The sequence below is a fragment of the Cryptotermes secundus genome, unplaced genomic scaffold (genome assembly GCF_002891405.2).
Source record: "Cryptotermes secundus unplaced genomic scaffold, Csec_1.0 scaffold1182, whole genome shotgun sequence".
NCBI lineage: Eukaryota > Metazoa > Arthropoda > Insecta > Blattodea > Kalotermitidae > Cryptotermes > Cryptotermes secundus.
The window spans coordinates 95,816-121,586 of NW_019737098.1; the positions used below are offsets into that span (position 1 = coordinate 95,816).

Here is a 25,771-nt window from a genome sequence, read left to right on the forward strand (position 1 = left end):
AGAATATGCACAATAAGGGACACAGATCAGTCTGCTGACCAGTTGCAACAGGCAACTGTTGTATTGTCATAATTGCTCAGCCAAGGCCACTAGGTTAGATGGCACCTTGGTGAAATAAAAAGCTGAGTGGGCTAAGAGCCAAAACAAGAAGGTTATTCAATATAGCGAAAAGCACAGTGCAATGGGATACTTATAAGGAAACTTTACTTCTTATAACAAAGATATAAGAAAAGCCAAACGATCCTCATGGAGGAGGTACTGCCAGGAGATCAATGAGGTACTGGACAGTTCCAGACTTATGAGAATTATGGCAAAACAGGCGACCAATAAGTTCAGCACTATTAAGCTACCTAACAGTCAGTTTACTCAAACAGGAAAAGGTACACTGAAAGAGTTGTTCAGAGTTGAATTTTCTGATTCAAAGCTAATTGATGATTCATATAATGATGGACAGGGTCAGCTAAACCTGGGCATATGTGGACACATGATGAACAGGGGAGACTGGAACCTGGCTAAATGTGTGATCAAGCAATCAAAAATTAGATGGGTGTCAGGCATGTTCAAACTATTTATGTCTGTGGGAACAAATGGAATTGTACCGAACTCTTGCAGCAAGGGGTGGAACTTTTAGTCCCACACCTGTGCCACACATATTGAGAGCCTGCATGGTGCATGAATTTATTCCCATGGCTTGGAGGCAACTTAAAGTGACATTTATTCCAAAGCCCAGGAAACTTGACTACACCAAGATAAAGGCTTATCGTTCTATCAACCTGTGGTCTTTCCTCTTGAAAACGATGGAGAAACTAGTGGACAGGCATATTAAGCATGGTATACTGAAAATTCATCCCCTTCACCGAAACCAACGTGCTCATCCAAAAAGTAATCGAATGAAACCACACTTTGTAATATGGTAGGGCACATAGAAAATGCTATTGAACACAAGGATATTGCCCTTGGAGCATTCCTTGACATAGAGGGAGCTTTCAATAGAACCTCATTTGATACAATAAAACAGATTGCTGTAGGTACTGAGCCCATAATATGCAGATGATCTGTGCTATGCTGGAAAGCAGGAACATAATTACTACAGTGTTGGGAGAGACCCTGGGAGTGCCTGTGGCTGGGGGGCCTGGACATGGACAATCTTTGGGATCTCAATGGCAGCGGCTATTATATGGTAGGATATGCTGACAATACAGCAATCCTAATCAATGGGAAATTCCTCCAGACTGTGTCAGAGATCTTACACACAGCCCTGTGTGCAGTCCAACAGTGGTGAGAATAGAACAAAGTTGTCTATCAACCCAAATAAGATGGGAGGAAGAAGAACACATAAGGTCTCAAGGAGCCTATTATCTTCAGTAAAACAATCAGCTATCCAGTGAAGTCAAGTACCTTGGAATAACATTAAACAAGGGACTGACATGGAAAAATCAGCTGGATAAGGTTATCAAAAGGGGCTATAAGATCTTCTGGACATGCAGAGGCACATTCACAAAAACTTGGGGACTAAAACCAAAGGTGACATATTGGATGTACACTGCAACTGTAAGGTCCATAGTTACCTATGCTGCCACTATATAGCGGCCCAGAGTTAGATTCAAAACACTTGAGGCAGAACTCAGATACTGAGACATGTCTATGATAAACCATAACTGGACTCAAACAGGCAAAGGGCCCTCTGCCAGAAGAACAAATGGTCTGTTGAAGGTGATGGGTGATAGCACTATTCACAGGACACTTTCACCTTAAAGGACACCTTGACAGATGACCCCACTTGTGAAAAGTGCCTAGAAGAGGCTGAATCAGCCTCACATATCCTCTGTGGTTGTGAGGCCATAGCATATTTAAGAGTTTGTCACCTGGGCCTGTACTTCTTGGAACCAACTGACTACATATAATTTTGCATGAAGGCTTGAACATATATAAAGCTGTAGCCAGATGCATAACCAAGAGCAGGAAGACTCTCTTTTCAACATATCAGATATTGCTTACATACGATGCTGCAATTAATGATGTTTTCATTCCTGCAAATATCACCATGGAATGCAGAATTCAGTTTGGAACCCAAAAACCAATATTTTCAAGAGACGCATTCTGATGCGATGCACAAAAGAAATTCTATGTTGATGCTGGTGCAGAGAAAATGCTGATAAGATTTCTGGAATGATGACAGTATCTCACATATGCATTCCTAAGGACACTGTGGTTAAAGGAAATAGCTACTGAGAATGCTGACACACCATGAATCGATAAGTTTTGCTTTTGCTATGACAATTATGAACATAACTGGCGGTTCAGTGGCAACACTAATGATAATATTTTGGAGACACCCAGTCTGAATCTTGTCTGAAATACTGGCTATACTGACTTCGGTATTTTGTGATCTTTGAAAGTACCTCTAGGTTAATGTCACGATCAGAGCCTGAAATAGGCAAAACAGTTTCTCTCACATTTCTTGTAATTTATCATTCATAATCATTCTCACACTTCATATGAGAGGTCACATCTTCACAGAGTCAAAAATTTAAACCCACTCATCTCATTCAGTGCTGCACAATCCTTTAGATGATATATCTTCTAAAACTAAACAACTAGCTTATAAACACAGTTACTGAACTAAACGACCACAGTAAAATGAAGCAAGTATCCAGCTACCAGAACATCATACAAGTACAAATTAAATTAAATTCTTTTTAAATTCACTTAGTGGGGTGTGGAGTCCAACTGGGTCCACTTGGAACGGTGGCCACTGATTGGCCTATTCTAGTGTGCCCCGGGCAATTATGATGATGGAGAATTTGATGGAGTGAAGACTGGAAGGTGAAACTGAAGTACTCAGAGAAAATCCACCCCAGTGCCACTTTCTCCACCACATATCCCACTTGACAAGACCCGGGATCAAACCCGGGCTACCGCAGTGGGAAGCCAGCGACTAACCGCTTGAGCTATGGCACAGCCTATCATACAAGTAAAGTCAAATATGACACTGCCTGAGCGCTATATCATAAAGGCATATTATAGAAGTGACAGTAAAGCTCTACACTTCTTAACCTTGGTATTGAACAGAAGAACTGGTCACTTTTCACATTCAGGCTATTTTATCTATGGGGTAAAGAGTCTGTTTACTCAACTGCTAGGGGGATGGGTGGACTCCACAACTAGTCTGAACACAGTCATAAAGAGAAAAACCCTGTCCCTGCTGGAAACTGAATACTGGCCATCCAGCCTGTAGTTAGTTTAGAGACTGAGCTATTCTGGTTCATATAAAAACACCACTCACCATTATTTCTGCCATTTGGAAGAATTTGCTGTGCAAACATCTTCCAGTTACCCTATCCACTTACCTTAAGGATCTTTCCTCTGTAAGCAGACAATTCTCCCAGTTTCTTCAACTTGATCTCATATGATTGCCCCTGATTTAAGTAAGTAAGTGTTTCTTCATTCACTTTTGTGGCAATAGAAGTGGCTGCTGCAAGGACATACTGGAATCTGAAAAGTTTTGACAAAATACATATAATCCTACTACACCATATTTGCAGGATAAATCTGAGACTCATCCATCTTTTGTAATGTAAAATTATGTAAGAAAATGATCCTACAGGCCATATTTTGTCTGTCATGTTATGTGCATGATCTTAGTTATTTAGAATCCGGACGATGGACAAAGTCCAAAAACCCAGTATCTCTGTCTGCTACAAAAGTTTCACAAAATCAAATGCTTTGTGCAATGTAGTGGCCAATTAGAGCTGTCATATTACAACAAGGCCAAAATGTACTTTTAAAATGTAGCTTATTAAACAATCATAAGAGCTAAAATAATTTTCATTCGAAGTGCACACAACTTATATACTAATAGGTTATATGAATTAATTCATTATCTGAGTGGACTGTACTGAAATGAAAGCTGGAAGAGAGGGAGGAGGAATTAAAATATTCTCCTCCAGATACCTGTGGACACACTGCTCCAGACGTTTGTACCTATTATACACATTCCTCATGTGCTGAAGTAATTATTCAACTTATAAAATGCCATACACAGTAGAGAATTTGATAAATTGAAACAATGCAAATGGAAAAAGAGAAAACCTAGTTTGTTCTAAGGTTACCTTCAACAGGGGCTCACAAATGTTGAGATATGTCTATCTACACTGCTGTAATACTGCCATATCAACTTACTTACCATCACATAACACACAAGACATTAGAACGGACCTACTATCCCTTACATTAGAAAATGTGTACATGTGATCTCTTTTACTGTTCAAAAGTTCAACATTGTGGAGGAAGAGAGAGAGAGAGAGTGTGTGTGTGTGTGTGTGTGTGTGTGTTAAAAAAGGCGGCCCACTTGTCGATCTTAATTTTCCATTTCTCACAATAAAGATGACAAGCATCTTCACATCTTCACTATGCTTTTGATCAGGCCGTGCCATAGCTCAAGCGGTTAGTCACTGGCTTTCCACCGCGGCGGCCCGGGTTCGATCCCGGCTCTTGTCAAGTGGGATTTGTGGTGGACAAAGTGGCACTGGGGCAGGTTTTCTCTGAGTACTTCGGTTTCCCCTGCCAATCTTCATTCCACCAATTGCTACACAATCACCCTCATCTATCATCTGGGGCTGGTACAATAGGCCAGAAGTGGCCACAGTGCAAGGGACTTAGTCCCACCCCACTAGCAATAAAAAAAATGCTCTGATCATCAATCATCATGACCAAACACATAATTTTCAACACCTAAACGCTAACCCCAATAATATCTCATATTCATTGTTTCCTGTTTGGTCTATGCTATGTTAGGTTTAAGCAAAACTGGAAGGGTTGGTGAAGAGTACCATCTTCTGGGATGTGGAACCTCATAGTTTGGTAGACAGATACTGTCACATGTATGAGTGACTCTTGGACTGGATCCTGGATATACTGACCACTTATTCATTGTAACTACATGTAACTATAAGAGTCTCACCGAATTATACATTCCCAAATATCACTGTAACTACATCATACAAGAAGTCCTCTCAGTCGTCACTAGATGTTTCCTGGTAACAGCTTTTAACACTTTCTGCTTATGTCCTTACTGTCTGGCAAACACCCCACAACTGAATTAAGCTTTAAACTTGTTCCACTGATGACCCTCAGCATAGACCACATAGAAAACACAGCTCTTTTACTGTTACAGTTCAACCGTGGCTGCATAGGTGTGTTTACCGTGTAACTGTGCAGCAATGGTCGTGGTGCAGACTACAGGAAACACCACTTCAAACAGTTCCTCTGTTGTTGCGTGTTGATTTGCTGCTGTGGGAACCTGCTTGTTTGCAATCGTTACCTAGTAACAGATCTACACGCTACAACATCAACATTTAAGAGTTAACTGTTGCCAAGTTTTTAATTGTTGACAGTGTTTTATATAAATTTTTAAGTGTGTTTATGATCTACAGGCTTATCAGATTTCACTTGCCTAACTCCAGTGACTCACTTGTTACTGCCATCAAACCAAAAGCTATATCTAGATTTCGTGCAGCTGCCACATTGTTTTATATTCTTTATATATATATATAAAAAAGTAATAAAAGTTTAATACAATAACATACAGCGTTTCAAAACCCTATATTAAGTGACACTCGTGTTGCTTCCCTCACACAAGTTCATGCACCTGCCATGTTCGTATCTGTGAAGTTTTCCCTGTACTTAACTAATTAAGCATTATGCCGTTAAGACACATGGGGGAGTGGATGTATAGATACACATTTTGTTGACCTTGGTACTAGTTGGAAGTGAGTAGTCAGCTTCATGCCCCCTCCACTTTGCCCTTGAGGAAAAAGCCACCCTCACCCATTGGATAGGAGGATGGGTCAGTCCCAGAGGCCATTTGGACAAGAAAAAAAATGTACCCTACCAGGACACAAACTCCAACCCCTCGGTTGCCCAGCCAGTAGCCAGTCACTATGCCAACTGTACCATCCTGGCTTTTATGTTCATATCAGTAGCTGCACAAAATTAAAAAGTATGGCGCTGGTATGGCTTCTAAGGGTATAAAATGAAAATCAGTCAACTGGTTCAGAAGTTTAAGAGGGAAATTCAGAGAAGAACACAAAAGGTAAATGCAGGTGGGATGGATTGTGGGTACTCATGCATGCACACACACCACAGTAATCTCTGAAGCTCCTTTACGTAAGGAAAGAAAGCAGGTTAGAATTATTTAGCATTTTTTTTCAGAAGGGGAAAGGATAACAGCTTCTGTTTTTATGTTCTTTGTTTCATTTACCTGCAATCCACACCCAAATCCTGTTGAGCAGAGGAGCCATTCAAGAGTGAGGATGTGGTTGTAACCAAGCCAGTATTGCGTGGCTGGAAATTCTCAACATGACTTAGAACTGGATGAGTATTTGTAGTGCTTCCAACTATGGCCTGGTTCACTGATCCTGAACAATTTGGAGCAAAGTAAAACATTTCTACAGTCAAGAAGTCTTAGAAAGAAGAAGTTATACAGAGTGTTGCAGGTTCTAGAACAGAAGTTTCATTTTCTGTAGTTTACTTTATGGCCTCATGTCTATCAGAATTTTATTCTTTCATCCAAATAATTCCATTTTTACGTACATTTACATTTTTAGTAAGGAATAGCTTTATCTGGAATTAGACAGCTTATAACAAATGTGATTCTTGTGTTAATATTTTCAATTTCAAATTGATTTGAATGATTGTTCTCTAGTATACTCTTGCTTATTCATACTGACATATAAGACAGAAAACACAAATAATCCAAAATTATTTTAGTTTCATTTTGGACACATGCTGCCACAAAAGCTACTCATCAAGTACCCTGAACATAATGTTAACAACTATAAGTAAAGCAGCAGAACAATAATGTATCATGGAGGAAAGGTTCACTCCCCTCCTCCCTTTCCAACATGCCACAGCTCCTCCAGAGCATGAAAGGAATTCCCCCCCCCCCAAAAAAAACAGATATGTGGAAACACATAATGAAAAGGGTCAGAAAGAAATGAATGTCTGGCACCTGTATATACAACACTGTTCAGTTATACTCACTTAATACCATAAATAATTAAAAACAAAAGAACACAGGCAAAAAGGCTGTAAACAAAATCATTTATTGGCAGACATTTAGAAGTACTTTGTTAAAAAGAAAACTGACAAAAGACTGCTACATGGTATTTCAGATCAGATGTAAGATGCATATATTGTGCCTGTTTTATAGAATACCTAAATTACAACACTATTCCTCTAAGTATATGGAAGATGAAGAACCTGGGATTGAAAAAAACCATACCAGAATAGTCAAGCTTGAGTTTTTGAGTCACAGAATATCTAACTTTGAGCAGAAAAGAGTGTGTTTATATAAAGTTTAGAAATTACTGCTTGAAGTACATGGGAAATGAGAACCCTGAGTATGAGATAAAAACATACCACAGGAGTCCAGCTGGAGATGCTGAGTTGGTGAACTGGACAGAACAGTTGTAGACACATTACTGCTGAAAGCATTAGTGCTGTGTTGTAACAACTGGTGAAGTGGAGAACTGCCTCCACTGCTGCTGCTCTTGCTGACAGGAACGTTCTTGGAGCTACTGTTGTTGGTATGGGTGTTGGAATCTGCCTCACCCACACCAGGGTTTGGAGAGGCTTGTTGCAACCTGAAAAACAGACAGGTCACTTCCTTGCTTACACAGAACTGATCAGAAGCAGACTTTATGCAACTTGCAGTAATTGCCAGGATGAATGATTCAAGTGAACACTATAATAAGTGAACCTGTGTCTCTTCTTCATTTATCCTCAGTATTACTGTGTAATCACAAATTACACCATGTAAAAGTATTAAAACTGCAGCCAAATTATTATTTAGAAGGCTTTCGAAATCCTAGTGCCCGATACACATTAGGTATGTGCTGTAAAAGTTGTCCCTGTGGTTAACTAATTAAGCACTATGCCATGAAGGCATATGGGTGGGGGGGGGGGTGGGGGGTGGATGTGTAGATCCACATTTTCTTGACCACGGCACTAGATGGAGGTGAGTGGTCATCTTCGTGACCTGGCCGCTCTAACCCCTGGGAAAGAACCACCAGTACCCATTGGATAGGAGGTTGGGTGGACCTCAGAGCCGGTCTGGACAATGTGCAGAAGAGAAAATTCCTGACCCTACTGGGACTTGAACTCCGGTCATCAAGCCTGTAGTCAGTAGCCAGTCACTACACTGACTATGCTATCCCAGCTCCTACGTATATACTGTACTAAATGTAATTACAAAAGATATGTTTTGTGATGAAAGAGAACATTTATGTTGTTTTAATCATATTACAATCCAATATCTGCTATACTTAAATGTATGACACGTGTTACATATGGAAGAAATGGCAGTTAATATATACTGAAGTTTAACCTGGATTCACATTTCAACAAAATCTGACCATTTAACCCTAAAATCTAATTTGTGACCTTGCATCCTAAGGAGAAACAAGAAGAACAGTCATATCTGTCTATCTTTTTTTTTTCTCTCTTTTTCAAATGTAGTACCTACATATTGCTTAGGATTGTAAAATGTATCCTTGTAACTTTGTAGGTTTGTTTGTTAAGTTGTACTCCTGCATAAATCAATCAATTAATCAATCAATATAGTTTGTAGTATGCTTGTAACTATGTAGATTTATTTTGTTAACTTATATTACTGAATGATGTGTCCAAATGTTACTATGTAGCAAAACGGATGAAAGTAAAAAAATACAAATCTTCCCTGCCTATAGTATCCTGAGAACAATGATAGCAATGTTTACAAAATATCTGATATCACACCATTAAAACCTCCTTTTGTCTGTCATATTACCTACATAAATTACACTGCAAATAATATACATCTCAAATTAAAGGAAGTTATATGTTTAAAATACCTATTTCTTCTGGACCTGAAATGTTAAACCTCTATTACAATATTAAAACTGGACTGGCATATGCCCAACATAATTAAACAAGGTATGTTATCAAAAATTAAAATAATAATAGAGTATTTTGGAGAACTTGTGGAAGAGGAAGAGATCAGTGGACAGATACAAACTTTCCATTACTGATAAGGGCCCATTTTATGCAAAAGAACACACAATGATACACAGTTTAAGAATGTGTGGGGCTGAACTCTTATCACATATTGCAGAATGTCTGTAATGCAAGATCATGTATTCTGTAGCATGTGCAAGAAAAATATGGAACTATATGTGGCCTTTATGGCAGGTGGATCCCACACACTGTAGGCACACAGGATTAACAAACACAGCAACACTGTCAAACTAACTTTCATGTAGAACTACATTAGCTTTAAAATGACTCCACATTTGTAATATTTTAGACACTTAACTAAGTGTTCAGCTTTTGCTGTCAGGTCACAATGACCCTCCTGTGTGAATTAACACCTGTATTTTTCATTATTTCCATGTTGTTACACCTGATACATTTTGATGAGTTATAAATACCCACTTACATTGCCCACAGCAAATTACGGATTAACTTAACTAAAATGTATGAAAAATAAGGTAAACCTACTGACCTAATATTGAATGAGTCATTTTCAGTGATGAACTGGAAGGGACTTGCAGGGACACGTATGAGCCTCTTGACAAATTTTGGGCTAAAAATGAACACAAAGAAACAAATCATCTACTGTGTTACAGCTGTCACACTTAATATCTGTTACCTCAGTTTCAATATATAAGGCTATATTTAGCAGAAACAAGACTGTAGTAAATATTACAATCAATAATTTAAAAATGTATGCAACATTAAATATAACACATTAGTAAAACAGGAGGTGGGATAGCACAGTTGGTATAGCAACTGGTTACAGGTGGGATAACCAAGGGGTTAGAGTTCGAGTCGCAGTAGGGGTATGAATGTTCTCCACATCCTCCAGACCGGCTCTGGGGCCCATCAAGCCTCCCAGCCAATGGCTACCAGGGGTAAAGCGGCCGAAGCGGGAAGCTGACCACTCATCTCCAACTAGCGCCAAGGTCAAGACATCAGCAATATATACATCAATTCCACCATTTTTTAATTCGCTTAGTGGGGGGTGGAGTCCAAATGGGTTCACTCGGCACGGCGGCCACTGATTGGACTATTGTATCTGCCCCGGGTGATTATGATAATGGAGAATTTGATGGAATGAAGACTGGCAGGGGAAACCAAAGTACTCTGAGAAAACCCGCCCCAGCGCCACTTTGTCCAGCACAAATCCCACTTGACCAGACCCCGGAATCGAACCCAGGCCATCGCAGTTGGAAGCCAGCAACTTCATAGTGTAGTGCTAAATTAGTTAAGTACATGGACAACTTTACCTTTTGTATTGGTAAAACAGAAAGAAGTCCAACATGACACTTATCTCCCAGTAGACAAAAGCAGTCTGAAGGAAGCTGTTAGTGTGTCTTGTTTCAGTGATTAAAAAGTGAGAATTGGAGCTTCATTGCACCTTTTAAGATCCATTTTAAGACAGCTTCTCAGCACTTTAAATACTAAATGCTTTATATGGCTTAACACTTGTAAAATGGCAAATTTAGGACTGCAGGTGATATTATGCAGCAAGATTCCTTGGGCTGAGATGGCCAATCTGAATGAAGGGGACATATATTTTCACAACATTTCCAGTATTGCAGAACATATACCATTAAATGGTAGAATCTGTCTATCTATTTATTCCTGTTGCTCCCACTTGAAGCATAGGGCATCTGTGAAATACTTTGCTTCACTTCATGCCCTATCCATCTCATCCTCCTTGACTTGATCATTCTAATTATACTTGGAGAAGCATACAAGTTATGAAGCTCTTCATTATGCAGTTTTCTCCAACCTCCTGTTGCTTCATCTCTCTGCGGTCTAAATACTCTCCTCAACACCCTGTTCTCAAACACCCTCAGTCTATGTTCCTCTCCTCATGCCAGAGACCAAGCTCCACACCCATACAGAACCACAGGCAAAATTATAGTTTTGTATATTCTAATTTTTATATTTTTGGTTAGCAGACAAGAAGACAAAAGGTTCTGGACTAAATGGTAGCAAGCATTACCCAAGCTCATTATCCTCTTAATTTCCTCCTGAATCAAATTCTGATTTGTTACTGTCATTCCCAAATATCGGAACTGTACCACATGTTCAAAACATCTGTTTTCTGGAAGAACTTATTCAAGCAGGAGGCGAAATATTACGTTCTAAGATATGTAAGCTAATTAATTATATTTGGAATAAGGAAAAATTTCCTGATCAGTGGAAGGAGTCTATTATTGTACCAGTTCACAAGAAGGGTGATAAAACTGACTGTAGTATTTATCAGGGGATATCCCTGCTATCAACTTCATACAAAATTTTATCCACTATTCTTCTCTCAACGTCAAGTCCATACATAGATGAAATTATCAGGGATCATCAGTGTGGGTTTTGATGTAACAGACCAACTACTGATCAGATCTTTTACATTCATCAGATACTAGAGAAAAATGGGAATACAATGAGACAGTATATCAGCTATTTGTAGACTTCAAGAAAGCCTATGATTAGGTTATGAGGGAAGTATTGTACAATATTCTGATAGAGTTTGGGGTACCCACGAAACTAGTTAGGTTGATTAAAATGTTTTTAAAAGAAATGTATGGTAATGTCTGTATATGTGAACACTTGTCTCATTATTTCCATATCCAGAATGGTCTAAAACAAGGAGATGCTTTATCACCAATCATTTTCAACTTTGCATTAGAATATGCCATTAGGAAGGTCCAGAAAAACCAGGAAGGACTGAAATTGAATGGGAAATATCAGCTGTTGGTGTATGCTGGTGATGTGAATATACTGGGTGATAATATAGATACCATAAAGAAGAAGAAAAAAGGAGAAACTTTAATTGATGGAAGTAAGGAGGTTGGAGTAGAAGTAAACATTTCTGAATGACACTAAGAAATCAAAGGCACATTCAATGTGGGGAATGACTCCTGCCATTCAGGATAGAATCTTTTGACTTCCAGTCTGTTATCTGAAAACATAAAGTTTAAAATAAAATAATATTTTTTCATGTTGTTTTGTATGGGTGTGAAACTTGGTCTCACGCACTAAGTGAAGGACATAGATTGAGGGTGCCTGAGAACAAGACACTGAGTACAATAATGGACCTATGAAGGAGAAGTGACAGAAGACTGGAGAAATTTGCATAATGAGGCAATTTGCTGTTCATAATATTCACAAAATATCATTAAGCCAATCAAATCAGGATGGATGAGACGGATGGAACCATAACAGCTGAGAAATGCATACAAAATTTCACCTGCAAAGTCTAGGGGGAACGGCCCACTTGTAAGAGACAGTCTTGGATAGATGTTAATATTAAAATAGATTCTCAGAGTGAAGGGTGAGAGGGTATAAACTGAATTCATCTGGCTTCAGATAGGGGCCAGTGGTGGATTTTTGTGAACCTGTCACTGAACCCTTGGATTCCACAGAATGCTGGGGATAAGTATCTCCTTCTCAAGAAGGACTTTGCTCCATGGCATTTAATTAGTTACTTGTATTATATAAAATATATATTTTCAGAGTTCATAATTTTACATATAATTAAAGTGAGCCAAAGCAAACATGGCATTTAAATCTGTTAATACTTCAGTTTTCAGGGTTTAGTCACATGGTATGTAGAATCTGCTTAAATGTCTTTGTATATACTGCAGTTGCTTTCAACATTGCAACTATAATGTAGGCCGAAAACTGGAACCTCTTTAACACAGATCATAGCTAACTATGAAAGCCAAAGACACATGCTAGACACAAGATATGGAAACCTACTGATAACAACAGTTTACTTAAATTAGCATGACTGATCCCTTCTTGTGTCTTACATAGGATGGCATAGAAAAATTAACTGCTCTCTGCTGCACTTAAAAAAAAAAAATGTTAAGGTATCCCTGTAAGAGGCTGTGGAGGCCCATTATGGTTGTGAGATGTTGAGGTTCCCACATTTTCTAGACAATTGGCTCATAGATGGCGGCAAGGTTGTCAGCCCTATGTGCCAGCTGCCCTTTACCCCAAAGAATATTCCAAGATTATTCCAGGTACTCACTTCTGTTAGAGGCTGAGCCCACCCCAGGGCCATAGTGCGGCTGGAAGGATTAGGGAAATTGAAAAAAATCCAATTACCTCATCGGGACTTGAACCTGCAACCTTCTGGCTTTTGGCATAGTGCCTCAAGCAACTACACTACAGTGCACTATTTTTAAATGCTGTGCATAAGAGGCACATAAATTATCTGGTCTAATTAAAATCAGTTTAGTGAATTTAAACTGTAAAGTAAAGTGTTAAGCAAAAATGTGTGTCAAGTATTGCACAACATATTATTCTGACTATATGAAGTTCCTATTTACTGCAACAGTAGAAGGAAGATGGAAAATCTCCATTTTGAAACAAATAATCTTATAATTTCTCTGTTACATGTCCATTAATATATATTTCCATTCTCTGACTAAAAAACACATGCCCTCTGACTCAACATTTACTAAATGTGTCAACTGTGTGCCTCTTACATTACGTTATATTACATTGCACTGCATTACAGTTTAATGTTCGTAATGAAGACATTCACTCACGTCACAGACAGAACCCATTCTACCAAACAACTTTGCTTTAATATTAGGAAATACAGAAATTGGCTAAAACCTGAAAAGAAATTAATGTGTCTGACCAAACACAACTAAAAACTGGTGCATCCAATTTGCCTATAGAGGTAACATGAGAGCCTGGTGGGTTATGGTGCAGGACAGTAATGCATGATAACTAATCTACTGAAGCACAATCCAACCTGTAAATAACCAGTTTCTGCCAGATCAAACTGGTTACAACAGCTCTGAACTTGCAGAGTCCATGCAGCCAATAACTTTGTGGTTTATGGTTAAATGGTCTTGGGAAACCTTGGTTACACTTCTCCACTGTGAACACTGCTGAATTCATTACTTCCAGTTTATAACTGATTATGTGCAACATTATGGTTTTCATTGTCATACTTTTATTAAGATGATGATATATGGACTGCAGGGGACCAGGATAACCCAACTGGTATAGGCTATAAGATACAGGACATACAAGTAGGGAATATGGGTTCAGTTCCTGACAGGAGCGGTGAGGAGGAGGGAGGATGACACAATGGCAATGCATATGGCTCACATCTAGGTAGTGTCCAGTTCAAGCCCTGGTTATGGATTGGTCTTGTCAGTCCCTTCAGATAAATGTTGATATAGGCCACACCTATGCAATTTTATTTTGGAGTAAGAACTTGTTGCTTAAGTACAGATTAGAACTGAATTAAATTTGTTGGCTATATTCTCAAAGTTTCCCTATCATGCCTGTAATTATTTACATACATAATCTGTATAAATGTTTACAATTTATCTTCATACCATAGTTCATATTTCTAGCTTCAACGAATGATCAATTAGTTTATGCTGTACAAATGAAAGCGGAATGAAAGTTTTCACATAGGCCCAATGTTTTTACATTTTACAAGAAGTTATCTTGAGAAAAGTCGAATATTTTTCAAAAATCTATCATCACACATTGTCTTGTGGCTCTGCAATAACAGAATATTGCTCCCACCTTATAAGTCTGTATGTCCACGAAGCTTTTGCTACATGCTGTAGGGAAGTAAATAATACAAGATTGGAGTGGACTAAAACAACATAAATATTAGGAAAATCAGTCAAGTTGTACAAAAGGTTGAACTGCTGGTACATATACATAGACAATATTCAAAGTGCAATGTGATTACAAACAGCTATCTCAGTGGTATATATTCTATTCTTCTCTCCTGCTTTAGGCAAACCAAATTGAGTGAATATGTCCCCCCACCAGTTTAGTTTCCTTCATAAAATCTGTGGCGGGGCACAGTGTATTACCCAAAATAAGGAGACACATGAGAAGTGCTAACTTAAGTGTTTGGGTTAGTAGTGAATCCAATCTAGACAAGAGACATCAACACCAATAACCCATTAGCAAGCGTGAGATGATCAAAGTTGAAATACAGAAATATTATTTGTTAGGTAGACTTTAATTATTACAAAATCCCTCATTCCTTATACAGTTTCTGTTCCTGGGATTGTGCCTACCAAGAAAACCCACATTAAGCTCAAAAATATTCAACTACTCACTATAAGTGAGTTAACAAGAGATAGGTGGCATGTATAAAGAATTCTGAGAGAAAGGGTAAGTGAATGTTGTCAGCTAGGTAGCAGATGAGAATAAGTAAACTTCAAAGTATATACATCTACAATCTCTTAAAAAATTCAATTCATAAAAACATATGCTTAATCCCACTGAATCCAAAATGTTTTAACTCTCATACTGCAAGCCTATTTAAAAATTCTGTAACACTTACAAGAGTGACATTAGAAGTCCAAAGAAGTCAAATATTCATCACAACTCTTGACATCTCACAAGTTACAAGTAACAGATAACCAGCTTCTAAGTATTGGTCAGGTAAGATCAGGTCATTACAGGCAATAGCTGCTTCCTACTTTATTTAACAATTTCTCAATTCTCAATCAACCCCCCACATTGAAATGGGCACTACCAAATCAGTGCTCACCACTGCATCTCCATTGCCCATTGGTTAGTTACTGAGCATCATATTGGAGGGTGAATGTGAATTAGGGATTGGGAAGGGTATAGAAGAACATACTTGTAGCCAACAGCCTCCATAGTCTAGAGGTAACGTTCCCACCTCATGACTCGTGGTACGCGGGTTCAAATACCCAGCAGAGGTCGTCGAATTTTTAAGGGCGGAAAAATTCAGGGAACAAGTCCTCCGGGAGGGACTTATAGCTGTGTGTCCCGTGTCGTAACTTTATGGCACATAAAAGAACCTCATATCCCCAAAGGGGATCACTGAGCCAAATTCCAGGACGTTTCCCGCCCAACAATAGCCTCTAAGGCCTCCGACAGATGGGGGAAGCATTACAGACACCGCTAAGCAAGTGGCCGAACTCGCTTGCTCGACGGGACTGATGGTACGCACCATTTATCGGTAGGGTGAAGAGACTGCTTCATAGAGGGAAGCACAATAGATCAAAACTGGTCGCGGTGCATGGGGAAACCCACCCTCTCTAACTAACTAACTAACTAACTAACTAACTACTTGTAGACAATTTTAAGCTATGATATAGACATACGCTTGGAGTGGCTGAGAATAACCGTGAAACTCCTTTGTTGGGAGAGCTTGTGATCCATGTAGTGCCACTACTCAACTAGGAAAGGTAAATATGAGACTGAACATGTGTGACTATTACATAAAACCTGCAAACACCTCTTACAATGCATGTAAGTATTTAATATTTGGCTTATGACTGTGGAGAGAACAATGGTGAATCAAGATAAAATCTGTCACCAGAATAAAGCCTGCATTCCTCTCACAGTTCAGTAAACATGTGAAAGACAGCAGATGGAGATCATTTGAAAGCCTATCACAAACTATTCGGTTGCTGAAGAGCCACCCACTACTTGTGTCAGCTTGGCCCATGCCCATCTTGACCTGTGCCATGGTCAATAAACCAATGGCCTACACCCATTACAAATAAAATCACACCAAATACTTAAAATGCTACCTGCTGTTTGACACACATTCCTGGAATATTCATAAAACATTTCAAATCAAGTGAAGTTCTTCATGGGAAATAAGTAGGCCAGTCAAAAAGTTCCGGAATTCCTCTGCAGATGGAGAACAAGCGATAAGATATCGCGCGCACACACTGTTGTGGTAGGAAGCTCAGCATGTATGCTCGCAGGCGCAACAGGTCTGGACAGGTTTCAGTGTGCAGTGTCGTTATTGTTCATTTGAATTAGACGTGTGTTGGTCATTCGGTGCAATGTCGCAGTTCGAACAGCGTGCAAACATCATGTTCATGTGCAAATTGGGAAAATCTGCTTCAGAGACGCTATCGGCCCTGCAGCAAGTTTACGGTGATACTGCACTAAAGAAATCCACAGTTTACGACTGGTTTTCCCGGTTTAAGAAAGAGCAGGAGACGTTAAAGGATGACCAGCGCAGCGGGAGACCTTCGATATCCAGAACCGAAGAAAGGATTGGAAAAGTGCGACAACTGATTTGATGTGATCGAAGAATGGCCATCGGATTGCAGTTCGGAGGAAGTGGCGCGACAAGTGGCAGGGACAGTGGTTTCTGCATCACGATAACGCAGCGAGCCACACATAGCTTGTTGTGCAGCAATTCCTCGCCGAGAAAAACATTCCTGTCATCACTCAACCACCGTCCTCTCCGGATCTCGCTCCGAGTGACTTTTGGCTGTTCCCTACTCTGAAAATAGGCCTCAAGGGGACACGTTTCACAACCATGGAGGACATCAAATCAAATGCGACGGCCGAGCTCCGGAAGATTCCAAAAGAAGCCTTCCACCGCTGCTTCCAACAATGGCAGGATCGATGGAGCAAGTGTGTATGTGCGCGCAAGTTTCTTACTTTGAAGGTGATTTAGGTAAGCGTTGCCGTATGTCCTATCATTAGAGTGCTATACCACCATTTCGGGAACTTTCTGACTGACCTTCGTATAATCTGAGCAATTGACAGTGACATGAAATAAACCAAAAATCAATAAATAAAACAACTGCAAGTACCTGAAGATAAAAAAGAAAGGTATTGACAGGACAAAGATGAAAAACAAGAGGAGTTACATAACAAGGAGTTAATAGCATAAGAGTAATAAAATTGAAGAGGTTATGCTGGGCTGGACAAGTAGCATGGCATAAAATGCACACATAATTTTGGTGAGGAACTCTCGTTGCAAGTAGTCATATAGATGACTGAAAGATGTGACAATAACATTACAATGGATCTTACCACGACTGTTAGTGTGGAAAGAATACGGAACTCGATCCAAGTAGAATCCACAGGTGGACTTTTGGTTTTAATAATGTTCAACCTCTGGATTCTACTACCAGACAGTTGGCTAATGTTTCGGTCATTCAACTGGATGAATCATTCAGTATTTTGTAATACTGAGAAATATTAGATCAGGAAACAAGCATTTTCCAGACCCTTATATGACATTTGTATTATAAGAACTTACCCAGCATCGTTTTGTGATGATGGTGATGGGGCCTCCTGTTTGAACACAGTTAGAGATGGCAGTGCAAGAAGGGCCTCACTGGAACAATAGGCAAACCACTCATGTGAGATTTACTGTACCTCTACAGGTGTAGTAACAGAGTATTTAGGTAAACCTATAGTACTAAGTACTCTGCTCATATTACAAGATGTTCAACATCCTTAGCATTCTACCACTGAGGATCTATGGAATGTTCATGCATTCTATTCTGCTGTATTTTATTCTATTCTATTAACTGAGAATTTTACGTGATGTCAGGAGCCAGGATAGCGCAGTCAGTATAAAGACTGGCTCCTGGCTGGACAACTAACGTTTCGGAGTTCGAGTCCCGAGTCCCAGTAGGGTAAAGAATTTTCTCTTCTCCACATTGTCCAGACCGGCTGTGGGGCCCATCCAGCCTCCTATCCAATAGGTACTGGGGGCTCTTTTCCCCGGGGTTAAAGCGGCAGGGGTGTGAAGCTGACCACTCACCTAGAGCTAGTGCCGAGGTCAAGAAAATGTGGATTTATACATCCACTTCCCCATATATATTCGTGGCGTAGTGCTTCATTAGTTAAGAATATGGACAACTTTACTTTTACAATACACACATCAAAATTTAAATTGATGTAATATCAGTTAAAATGCCCTAATCCTTCCAGCCGCACTATAGCCCTGGGGTCGACTCAGCCTCTAACAGAAATGAGTGCCAGGAATTAATTAAATAATTTTCCTGAGGAGTAAAGCACGGCTGGCACGTAAGGCTGACAACATTACCGCCATCTTTGAGCCGATTGTCTAGGTAATGTGGGACCTTCAACGTCTCACAGCCCTATGGGCCTTCACGGCCTTTTACAGGGATAGCTTTACTTACTTACTTACTCTATCAGTTAAAATGAATGCTCTCCAATTTCTAGCACGGAGGTCACGAGAAGATCATTCCATTCTCCAAAATATGTTAACAAATTCCACCTATTTAAAAAAAGGTGCAAAATCTTGCTAAAACTATTTTATGGAAAGTGTTTATTAAACATTTTATGCAATTTTTTAGTTCATTTCATCTGACATCTAATAATACTGGCATAATGAAAAAATGTATATGTATAAAACAGACCGAAAGTTGGTAGCTAAGATACTATACAGCCCCTCAGTGGTTTGAGGTTGAACAACCCTGTAATAAATTAATTTTTCCTGATTTTTAATGAAACGGCCATGCCAAATATACAGAATATTTCATTTAAAATGAGAGTGACTGATACAGAAATAAAGGTTATTATATACGAAGCTTATGATCTCTTTCTAGTAGAGTCTGGGAGGTTAATCAACAAGGTTATGTTAGGCAACATATACAGCTCAGCAGGAACCAACAAATGTATGCAGAAGTTTGTGTGCGAAGACTTCTCTAGAACCTGAGAAGGCGATGTGACATTAACACTCATGAACAAAAATAAGCTGTGATAATGTGTACTGTACGAACATGTAAAAGTAAGTAAAGGTATCCCTGTAATAGGCCGTGGAGGCCCATAGGGTTTCTAAACCCAGAGGGTTTGGTTTATTAAGTATCGTAACGACAGCGCTGTGCAGATTTACCGACTCCTTCAAGGCAAATTCTTGAGGCATTCCCAGTTCTCACAACTCACCAAAATTCATGCTAAATTCTCCCACCTCACCTAAGAATCTCATCATATTCGGTCAACCTGTCAATTGTATCAGCTTATTACTTCCAAACCTTACTGCAAGGCGCCACAGTGTTCTACCAGGGGTCAGAAATAGAATATTTCGACATGGCTTTGAATCTGTACCTGGAGGGAAACCGAAGAAGTCGGAGAAAACCTGGCCCACGGCCATTTTGTCCACCATAAATCTCACATAACATGACCTGAATACAACCCGAGCTGTCACGGTGGGAAGCCGACGACTAATCGCCTGATTGCTAAGGACAGCAAAACACCGCGAAGGCCGTCCTCCATTCTCTCACATTGTGTCCCGTGGCAATAGCAGAGCCTACATACATAACAGTTTATATCTAATCCGACCGCCTCTGTGGTATATTGGTCGGAGTTCCTGACTACAGATCCAGAGGTCCCGGGTTCGATTCCCGAAGCTACCAGATTTTCTGAGAAGTAGTGGGTCTGGAACGGGATCCACTCAGTCTCGTGAAGATAAGTGAGTAGCTATTTGAAGGAAATAGCAGCTCCGGTCTAGAAAAACGAAATTAACGGCCGTGGGGATCCGTTGCGCTGACCACGCGACACCCTCTATCCGCAAAAGTTGGCACTAACTTCGCCGACAAGCGGCGGTCGCTCGGTCGGTATAGTTCGCTCGCGGACTACAGGCCACGGAGTTTGTTTTTATATCTAATTTAGTCCACAACTTTAATCTCAAGAGCCTCAAAAGCATTCGCTATGAAAAGCTGCAAAAGTGAGCCCGTAAGATTCACCGTATCTGCCCGTGTGACCGCAAGTAAAAGAACGCGAGAACGGCTGACAGGATTTTCAGGAAATATAATACTGCGGGGGTTTCCTACTTAGGCTAAAGACGTACAACAGTATGAGGCAAATGTTTCGAATAAAAGCTGAGAAGAAAAAGTACGCACACGTTTACGTTTACGTTTTATCCACACAGTGCGCAAGTGTTATGGTTTTCGAGGTAAAATGACTCACAAGGGAGAGAACGCGTCGAACTGTTATGCTTTGCGCAGATTTCAGAACTTGTTCGACACGGTGTATACTTTTTTTTTAATTCGCTTATTNGGGGGGTGGAGTCCAGCTGGGTTCACTCGGCCCAGCGCCCACTGATTGCCTATTGTACCTGCCCCGGGTGATTATGATGGAGAATTTGGTGGAATTAAGATTGGCAAGAGGAAACCGAGGTACTCGGAGAAAACATGCCCCAGCGCCACTTTGTCCACCACAAATCCCACTTGACCAGACCCGGGATCGAACCCGGGCAGCCGCGGTGGGAAGCCAGCGACTAACCGCTTGAGCCATGGCGTGGCCCTTGTACGTATACTTAACAAAACATAACCTGGACAGTATAACAGTAAAAAGGCATAGTTGTCCCTGTCCTTAATTAAGCACTACGCCATCCTAAACAATGGATAGAGGGCCAATTCCCCCGGGGGCAAAGCGGTTGGTGCGTGAAGCTCACCACTCACCTCCATCTAGCGCCGAGGTCAAGAATGGCGGAGCTATACCTCCACTCCCACGTATATATGTCTTGCCTACTGTTAAACCCTAAATTCTGCTCCACAGATAATTCCGTTTAAGGTTTTATTTTATCCACTTACGGTCATTTTTAAAGTAATGACAGAAATTCTGCTTTAGAACGCCGTAAGAACAGTTGCCGCCTGAGTGAGTGGGAGAATCGAATTGCATGGACAATGAGTGACCGCTGAGAGCAACGATATATTTAATTAAAATAGGAAGAAAATTTATTTCTAGCCCTGTAAATTCGTAGTATGAACAGCTTCGAAAAAACAGATTATTCATACTGGTCACTGTTAAAAATCTTAACTGTGTCCCATTACTGACTTGCGCAGCGGGAGATTCATATCTGTAACAAATGAACACGAAGATAAATGATGCATGCAAAATCGAAAAGGGAAGGCTCAGAAAAATACATGTTCTCCATAATGTAGTGCGTCTTTATCTCCACGCGAATTTTCGGTTAGTACTTTAAAACAGCCCACGACCACTTCCGTCCACATCAAACCTTCGAGGCTATTTAGCTATACTAACAAATAATACGAAGCGGTCAGAAGAAACCAGCTTGGGGCATTCGTTAAAATTTGGTCCCGGTATTTCCATGTCTGCCCTCTTTCATAATTTATACAGCTGCAAGCATCAAAGGCATGTTTGCTTAATCTGCCTCAACCTGAATGCCGATTACTTACAGACACCAAAAATACATTCTCACACGCTAGTGCAGACATATCTACTACTTTATCACTCACCTGCAGATATCATGCTATCAAGTCAATGTTGAATATTGGCTTGAAAAGGGTGCAGCAAGTTACAAACACCCGTTTTATTAAGAGACCACGTTTCAATGTGTGAAACCTAAGCACCGATTCAAATCAAATAAGCGCTGTTAAAAAAAATGACTCCGTGGACTGTAATCCCCAAGCGAACTATACTGACCGAGCGACCGCTGCTTGTCGGTGAAGTTAGTGCCAACTTTAGCGGATAGAGGGTGTCGTGTGGTCAGCGCAACGAATCCCTATGACCGTTAATTTCGGTGTTCTAGACCGGAATCGTAATTTCCTTAAAATAGTTCCTCAATTATCCTCACTAGGCTGAGTGAACCCCGTTCCAGATCCACTACTTCTCAGAAAATCCGGTAGCGCCGGGAATCGAACCCGGGACCTCTGGATCTGTAGCCAGTAACTTTGACCACTTAGGGCCACGCCACAGCTCAAGCGATTAGTCGCCCGCTTCCCACCGCGGCGGCCCGGGTTCGGTCAAGTGCGATTTGTGGTGGACAAAGTGGCTCTGGAGCGATTTCTCTCCTAGTACTTCGGTTTCCCCTGCCAATCTTCATTCCACATTCTCCATCATCATAATCACCCGGGGCAGGCTACAATAGGCCAATCAGTGGCCGCTGTGCCGAGTGGACCCAGTTGGACTCCACCCCCCACTAAGAGAATTAAAAAAAAAAACTCTGACCACTACACCAAAGAGGATAAGCGCTGCTACGCCGTAAAATCTAGGCTAAAATTATCTTCAGCATATTCAGCAAATAAGTACTACGCTTCTACACACATTTGCTGTCGACCGACATTAATGGCCGGCGAATGGAATGCAAGATTAAAAAGAATGGTTATATGATCTTATCACACGCTTCTGGAACGTGGGAATTAACTGTCTGCTCACCTACGTTCGTGTTTTACTCATACGTAACGATGTGACTGAGGCCGCGCCATAGCTCAAGCGGTTAGTCGCTGGCTTCCCACCGCGGCGGCCCGGGTTCGATTCCGGGTCTGGTCAAGTGGAATTTATGGTGGACGAAGTGGCGCTGGGGCAGATTTTCTCCGAGTACTTCGGTTTCCCTTGCCAATCCTCATTCCACCAATTGCTCCACAATCACCCTCACCTATCATCTGGGGCTGGAACAATAAGCCAGAAGTGGCCGCAGCACAAGGGGCTTAGTCCCACCCCACTAGCATTAAAAAAAATAAATTAAACGATGTGATTATGCCAAAGCGAAAAAGCACAAATTGGGTTCCTATTGCTTAGTTTTGTGTTCATTCTTTGTTGAAGCAAACAGGTTCAACAATTCATACTATTGTTTATTTTTTTCTCCCGCAAAGGCTCCAACATGCAAAGCAAAAAAAAAAAATTACGATCACCTCATGAATACGTCATGAGTTGTGAACTTCTGAAATATTTGTCGAATTCTAAAGCTTTGAGATACATGGAGAATCTACACTACCATCATTTAGGAGCGTGACTATATACGGGGTTTGGATTGCTGAATATATATATTTTTAACCACTTACAGGTCGTAACTACAAATAACTATAATACTGTGACATGTTGCGCAACGGAGAACCCCTCCCTACCCAGCAACAACGTGGCAACTCAGACCACAGTGACGAAACACGTTACAATACTACTCCGATTTCCACACTTCACAGTTCACTACAGCAGATAGTCTAGTGTTATCAGTGTTACTAGACGTTTCCTGGTAATTGTTCCAACAGTGGATATTCTTCTGCATCCGGGATTAAGTCCTCTGTACACAGATTCCCATACAGGACTAAGCTCTGACTCTTGCTTATAACATCTCGGCACGGAGCACATAGAAAACACTGCTCTTCTATTGTTGTATTGCTGCGGGAACGTGTTTATCGAGCCGCTGCCCCAAAACGGCCATGAATATCCGCCCATCTCGCGGTCGTGGACAGCAACGGCTCTAGACGCTACACTATTATGAAACTGCATGAAAACGCACCATGCCACGAATGCATGGTGATTTACAACAACCCAACACATTATTTCTCCAGTCTACAGATGGAAGCGTTCAGCTTCACGATCCAGCAGCTTTAATCCCGGAAGAATCAACCCTCAACACTCACTGGGAATGAAGCTGGGTGGTTCCCGAATTCGTTCTGGTGGTGATCACGGACAATTCTTGTTCCTGCCAGGTGTGAAACCCACGTTGTCCAGCCCGTGGCCAGTCATTTTCTCATTCGGTTCCTATGGTCCACATACGTAGCGCCAATATACAGAAGGGATTACGTGCAGATATCGTTAAATGTCTACATAATATAATAATCATGAAAGAAAAACAGGCTAAATAAGCACATTTAAAAAATTTCTGTATGATCGCCTGTTTTCTGCATGGAAAACGTCTACGGACGCTGCAAGCGGGGACCTTTATATCCCTATTTATTAATCAATTTTACTATGAAATGTTGCTGTTTAGACGTCAGAACTTCGCTTTCGCGAATCGAATATTGGCGCGGAGATCGGTTACATCGATCGAAATTTCTTACAGTGTTCCTAGGTCTATTCATTGCCACTTCTCGCATTTCCTTAACTTAGTATTATCATTATTTACACTATAATACTCACCTAACCTGCATTCAGTTGACAGGGCGCGGTTCAATAAACCAGGAAACTAAATTAAGTACACATATAGGCAGGAAGGTTGACCGAACATAATAAAGCAAATTTTGTGTTGTTTTAAAATTAAGTACACATATAGGCAGGAAGGTTGACCGAACATAATAAAGCAAATTTTGTGTTGTTTTAAAATTAAGTACACATATAGGCAGGAAGGTTGACCGAACATAATAAAGCAAATTTTGTGTTGTTTTAAAATTAAGTACACATATAGGCAGGAAGGCTGACCGAACATAATAAAGCAAATTTTGTGTTGTTTTAAAATTAAGTACACATATAGGCAGGAAGGCTGACCGAACNCATCTGCCTCGACAGTGATTATGTCCTTGAACAACATTAAGCTACTGGTCTTAGTAATTGAGATACAGTGTTTCCTGTGAGGTAGGAACTGAATTTTTAAATATAACTTAGTCCAGTTCTTCTCCTTTCTCTTCAGACTTCAAGAGTTAATTACGCTTCAAGCCACACCATGTCATGAAGGCCGCGTATTCTTAATCTTAACACTTTATGGAAACAGTGATCAGCTCCACGTCCCGGTGCGTAACTACCCCCTCCCCAACCCACTGATAAGGGGCGAAATGGGTATCCCATTGCCTCTCTCTGCACGTGGTGAAACAGATAAACTCGCTGTACTACACCTGGTGCGAATTGAACTCCGACCCATCCCACGGCCAGTCACTATAATTACTGAGCTATCCCGGCGTAAAATATGCTGATGAATCGTCACCTCATATGCATTAATTTCATTTTACAGCCACCACATTTTCTACAGAACAGGGAAATTATATTTACTGCTTATGCGAGAACGGTTTCGTACAGTGAATTAAGACAATAAGGTATATTAATGATGAAATACGAAGTAAAAGACAATCCCCTATGTACTATAAACACGTACGTGGGAGGTGGGAACGAATATACAATTATATTCGGAAAACGTGAAGGAAAGAGTCTACTTGAGAGACTTGGGCGTCGATGAGAGGATAGCATTAAAATGTTGGCTATCTAAAAAGAAACAGAATCCGAGGGTGTGGAC

The 25,771-nt window shown here is 40.5% G+C and overlaps 1 protein-coding gene across 4 annotated transcripts in view; it reads right to left on the reverse strand.

Annotated features, from left to right (window-relative positions):
- Positions 1–25,771, reverse strand: part of LOC111870203 (transcription factor CP2) — a 193,325-nt gene that overhangs the window by 53,872 nt on the left and 113,682 nt on the right. For 3 of the 4 annotated variants that reach the window (XM_023862294.2, XM_023862296.2, XM_023862297.2), the window contains 5 exons: positions 18,092–18,169; positions 9,545–9,625; positions 7,423–7,646; positions 6,263–6,419; positions 3,351–3,495 (listed from right to left, as the gene is read on the reverse strand). In XM_023862294.2, coding sequence (XP_023718062.1) covers positions 3,351–3,495; positions 6,263–6,419; positions 7,423–7,646; positions 9,545–9,625; positions 18,092–18,169 — 685 coding nt within the window. The remainder of the gene's footprint in view (positions 1–3,350; positions 3,496–6,262; positions 6,420–7,422; positions 7,647–9,544; positions 9,626–18,091; positions 18,170–25,771) is intronic. The other variant, XM_033753718.1, reaches the window with a different exon arrangement.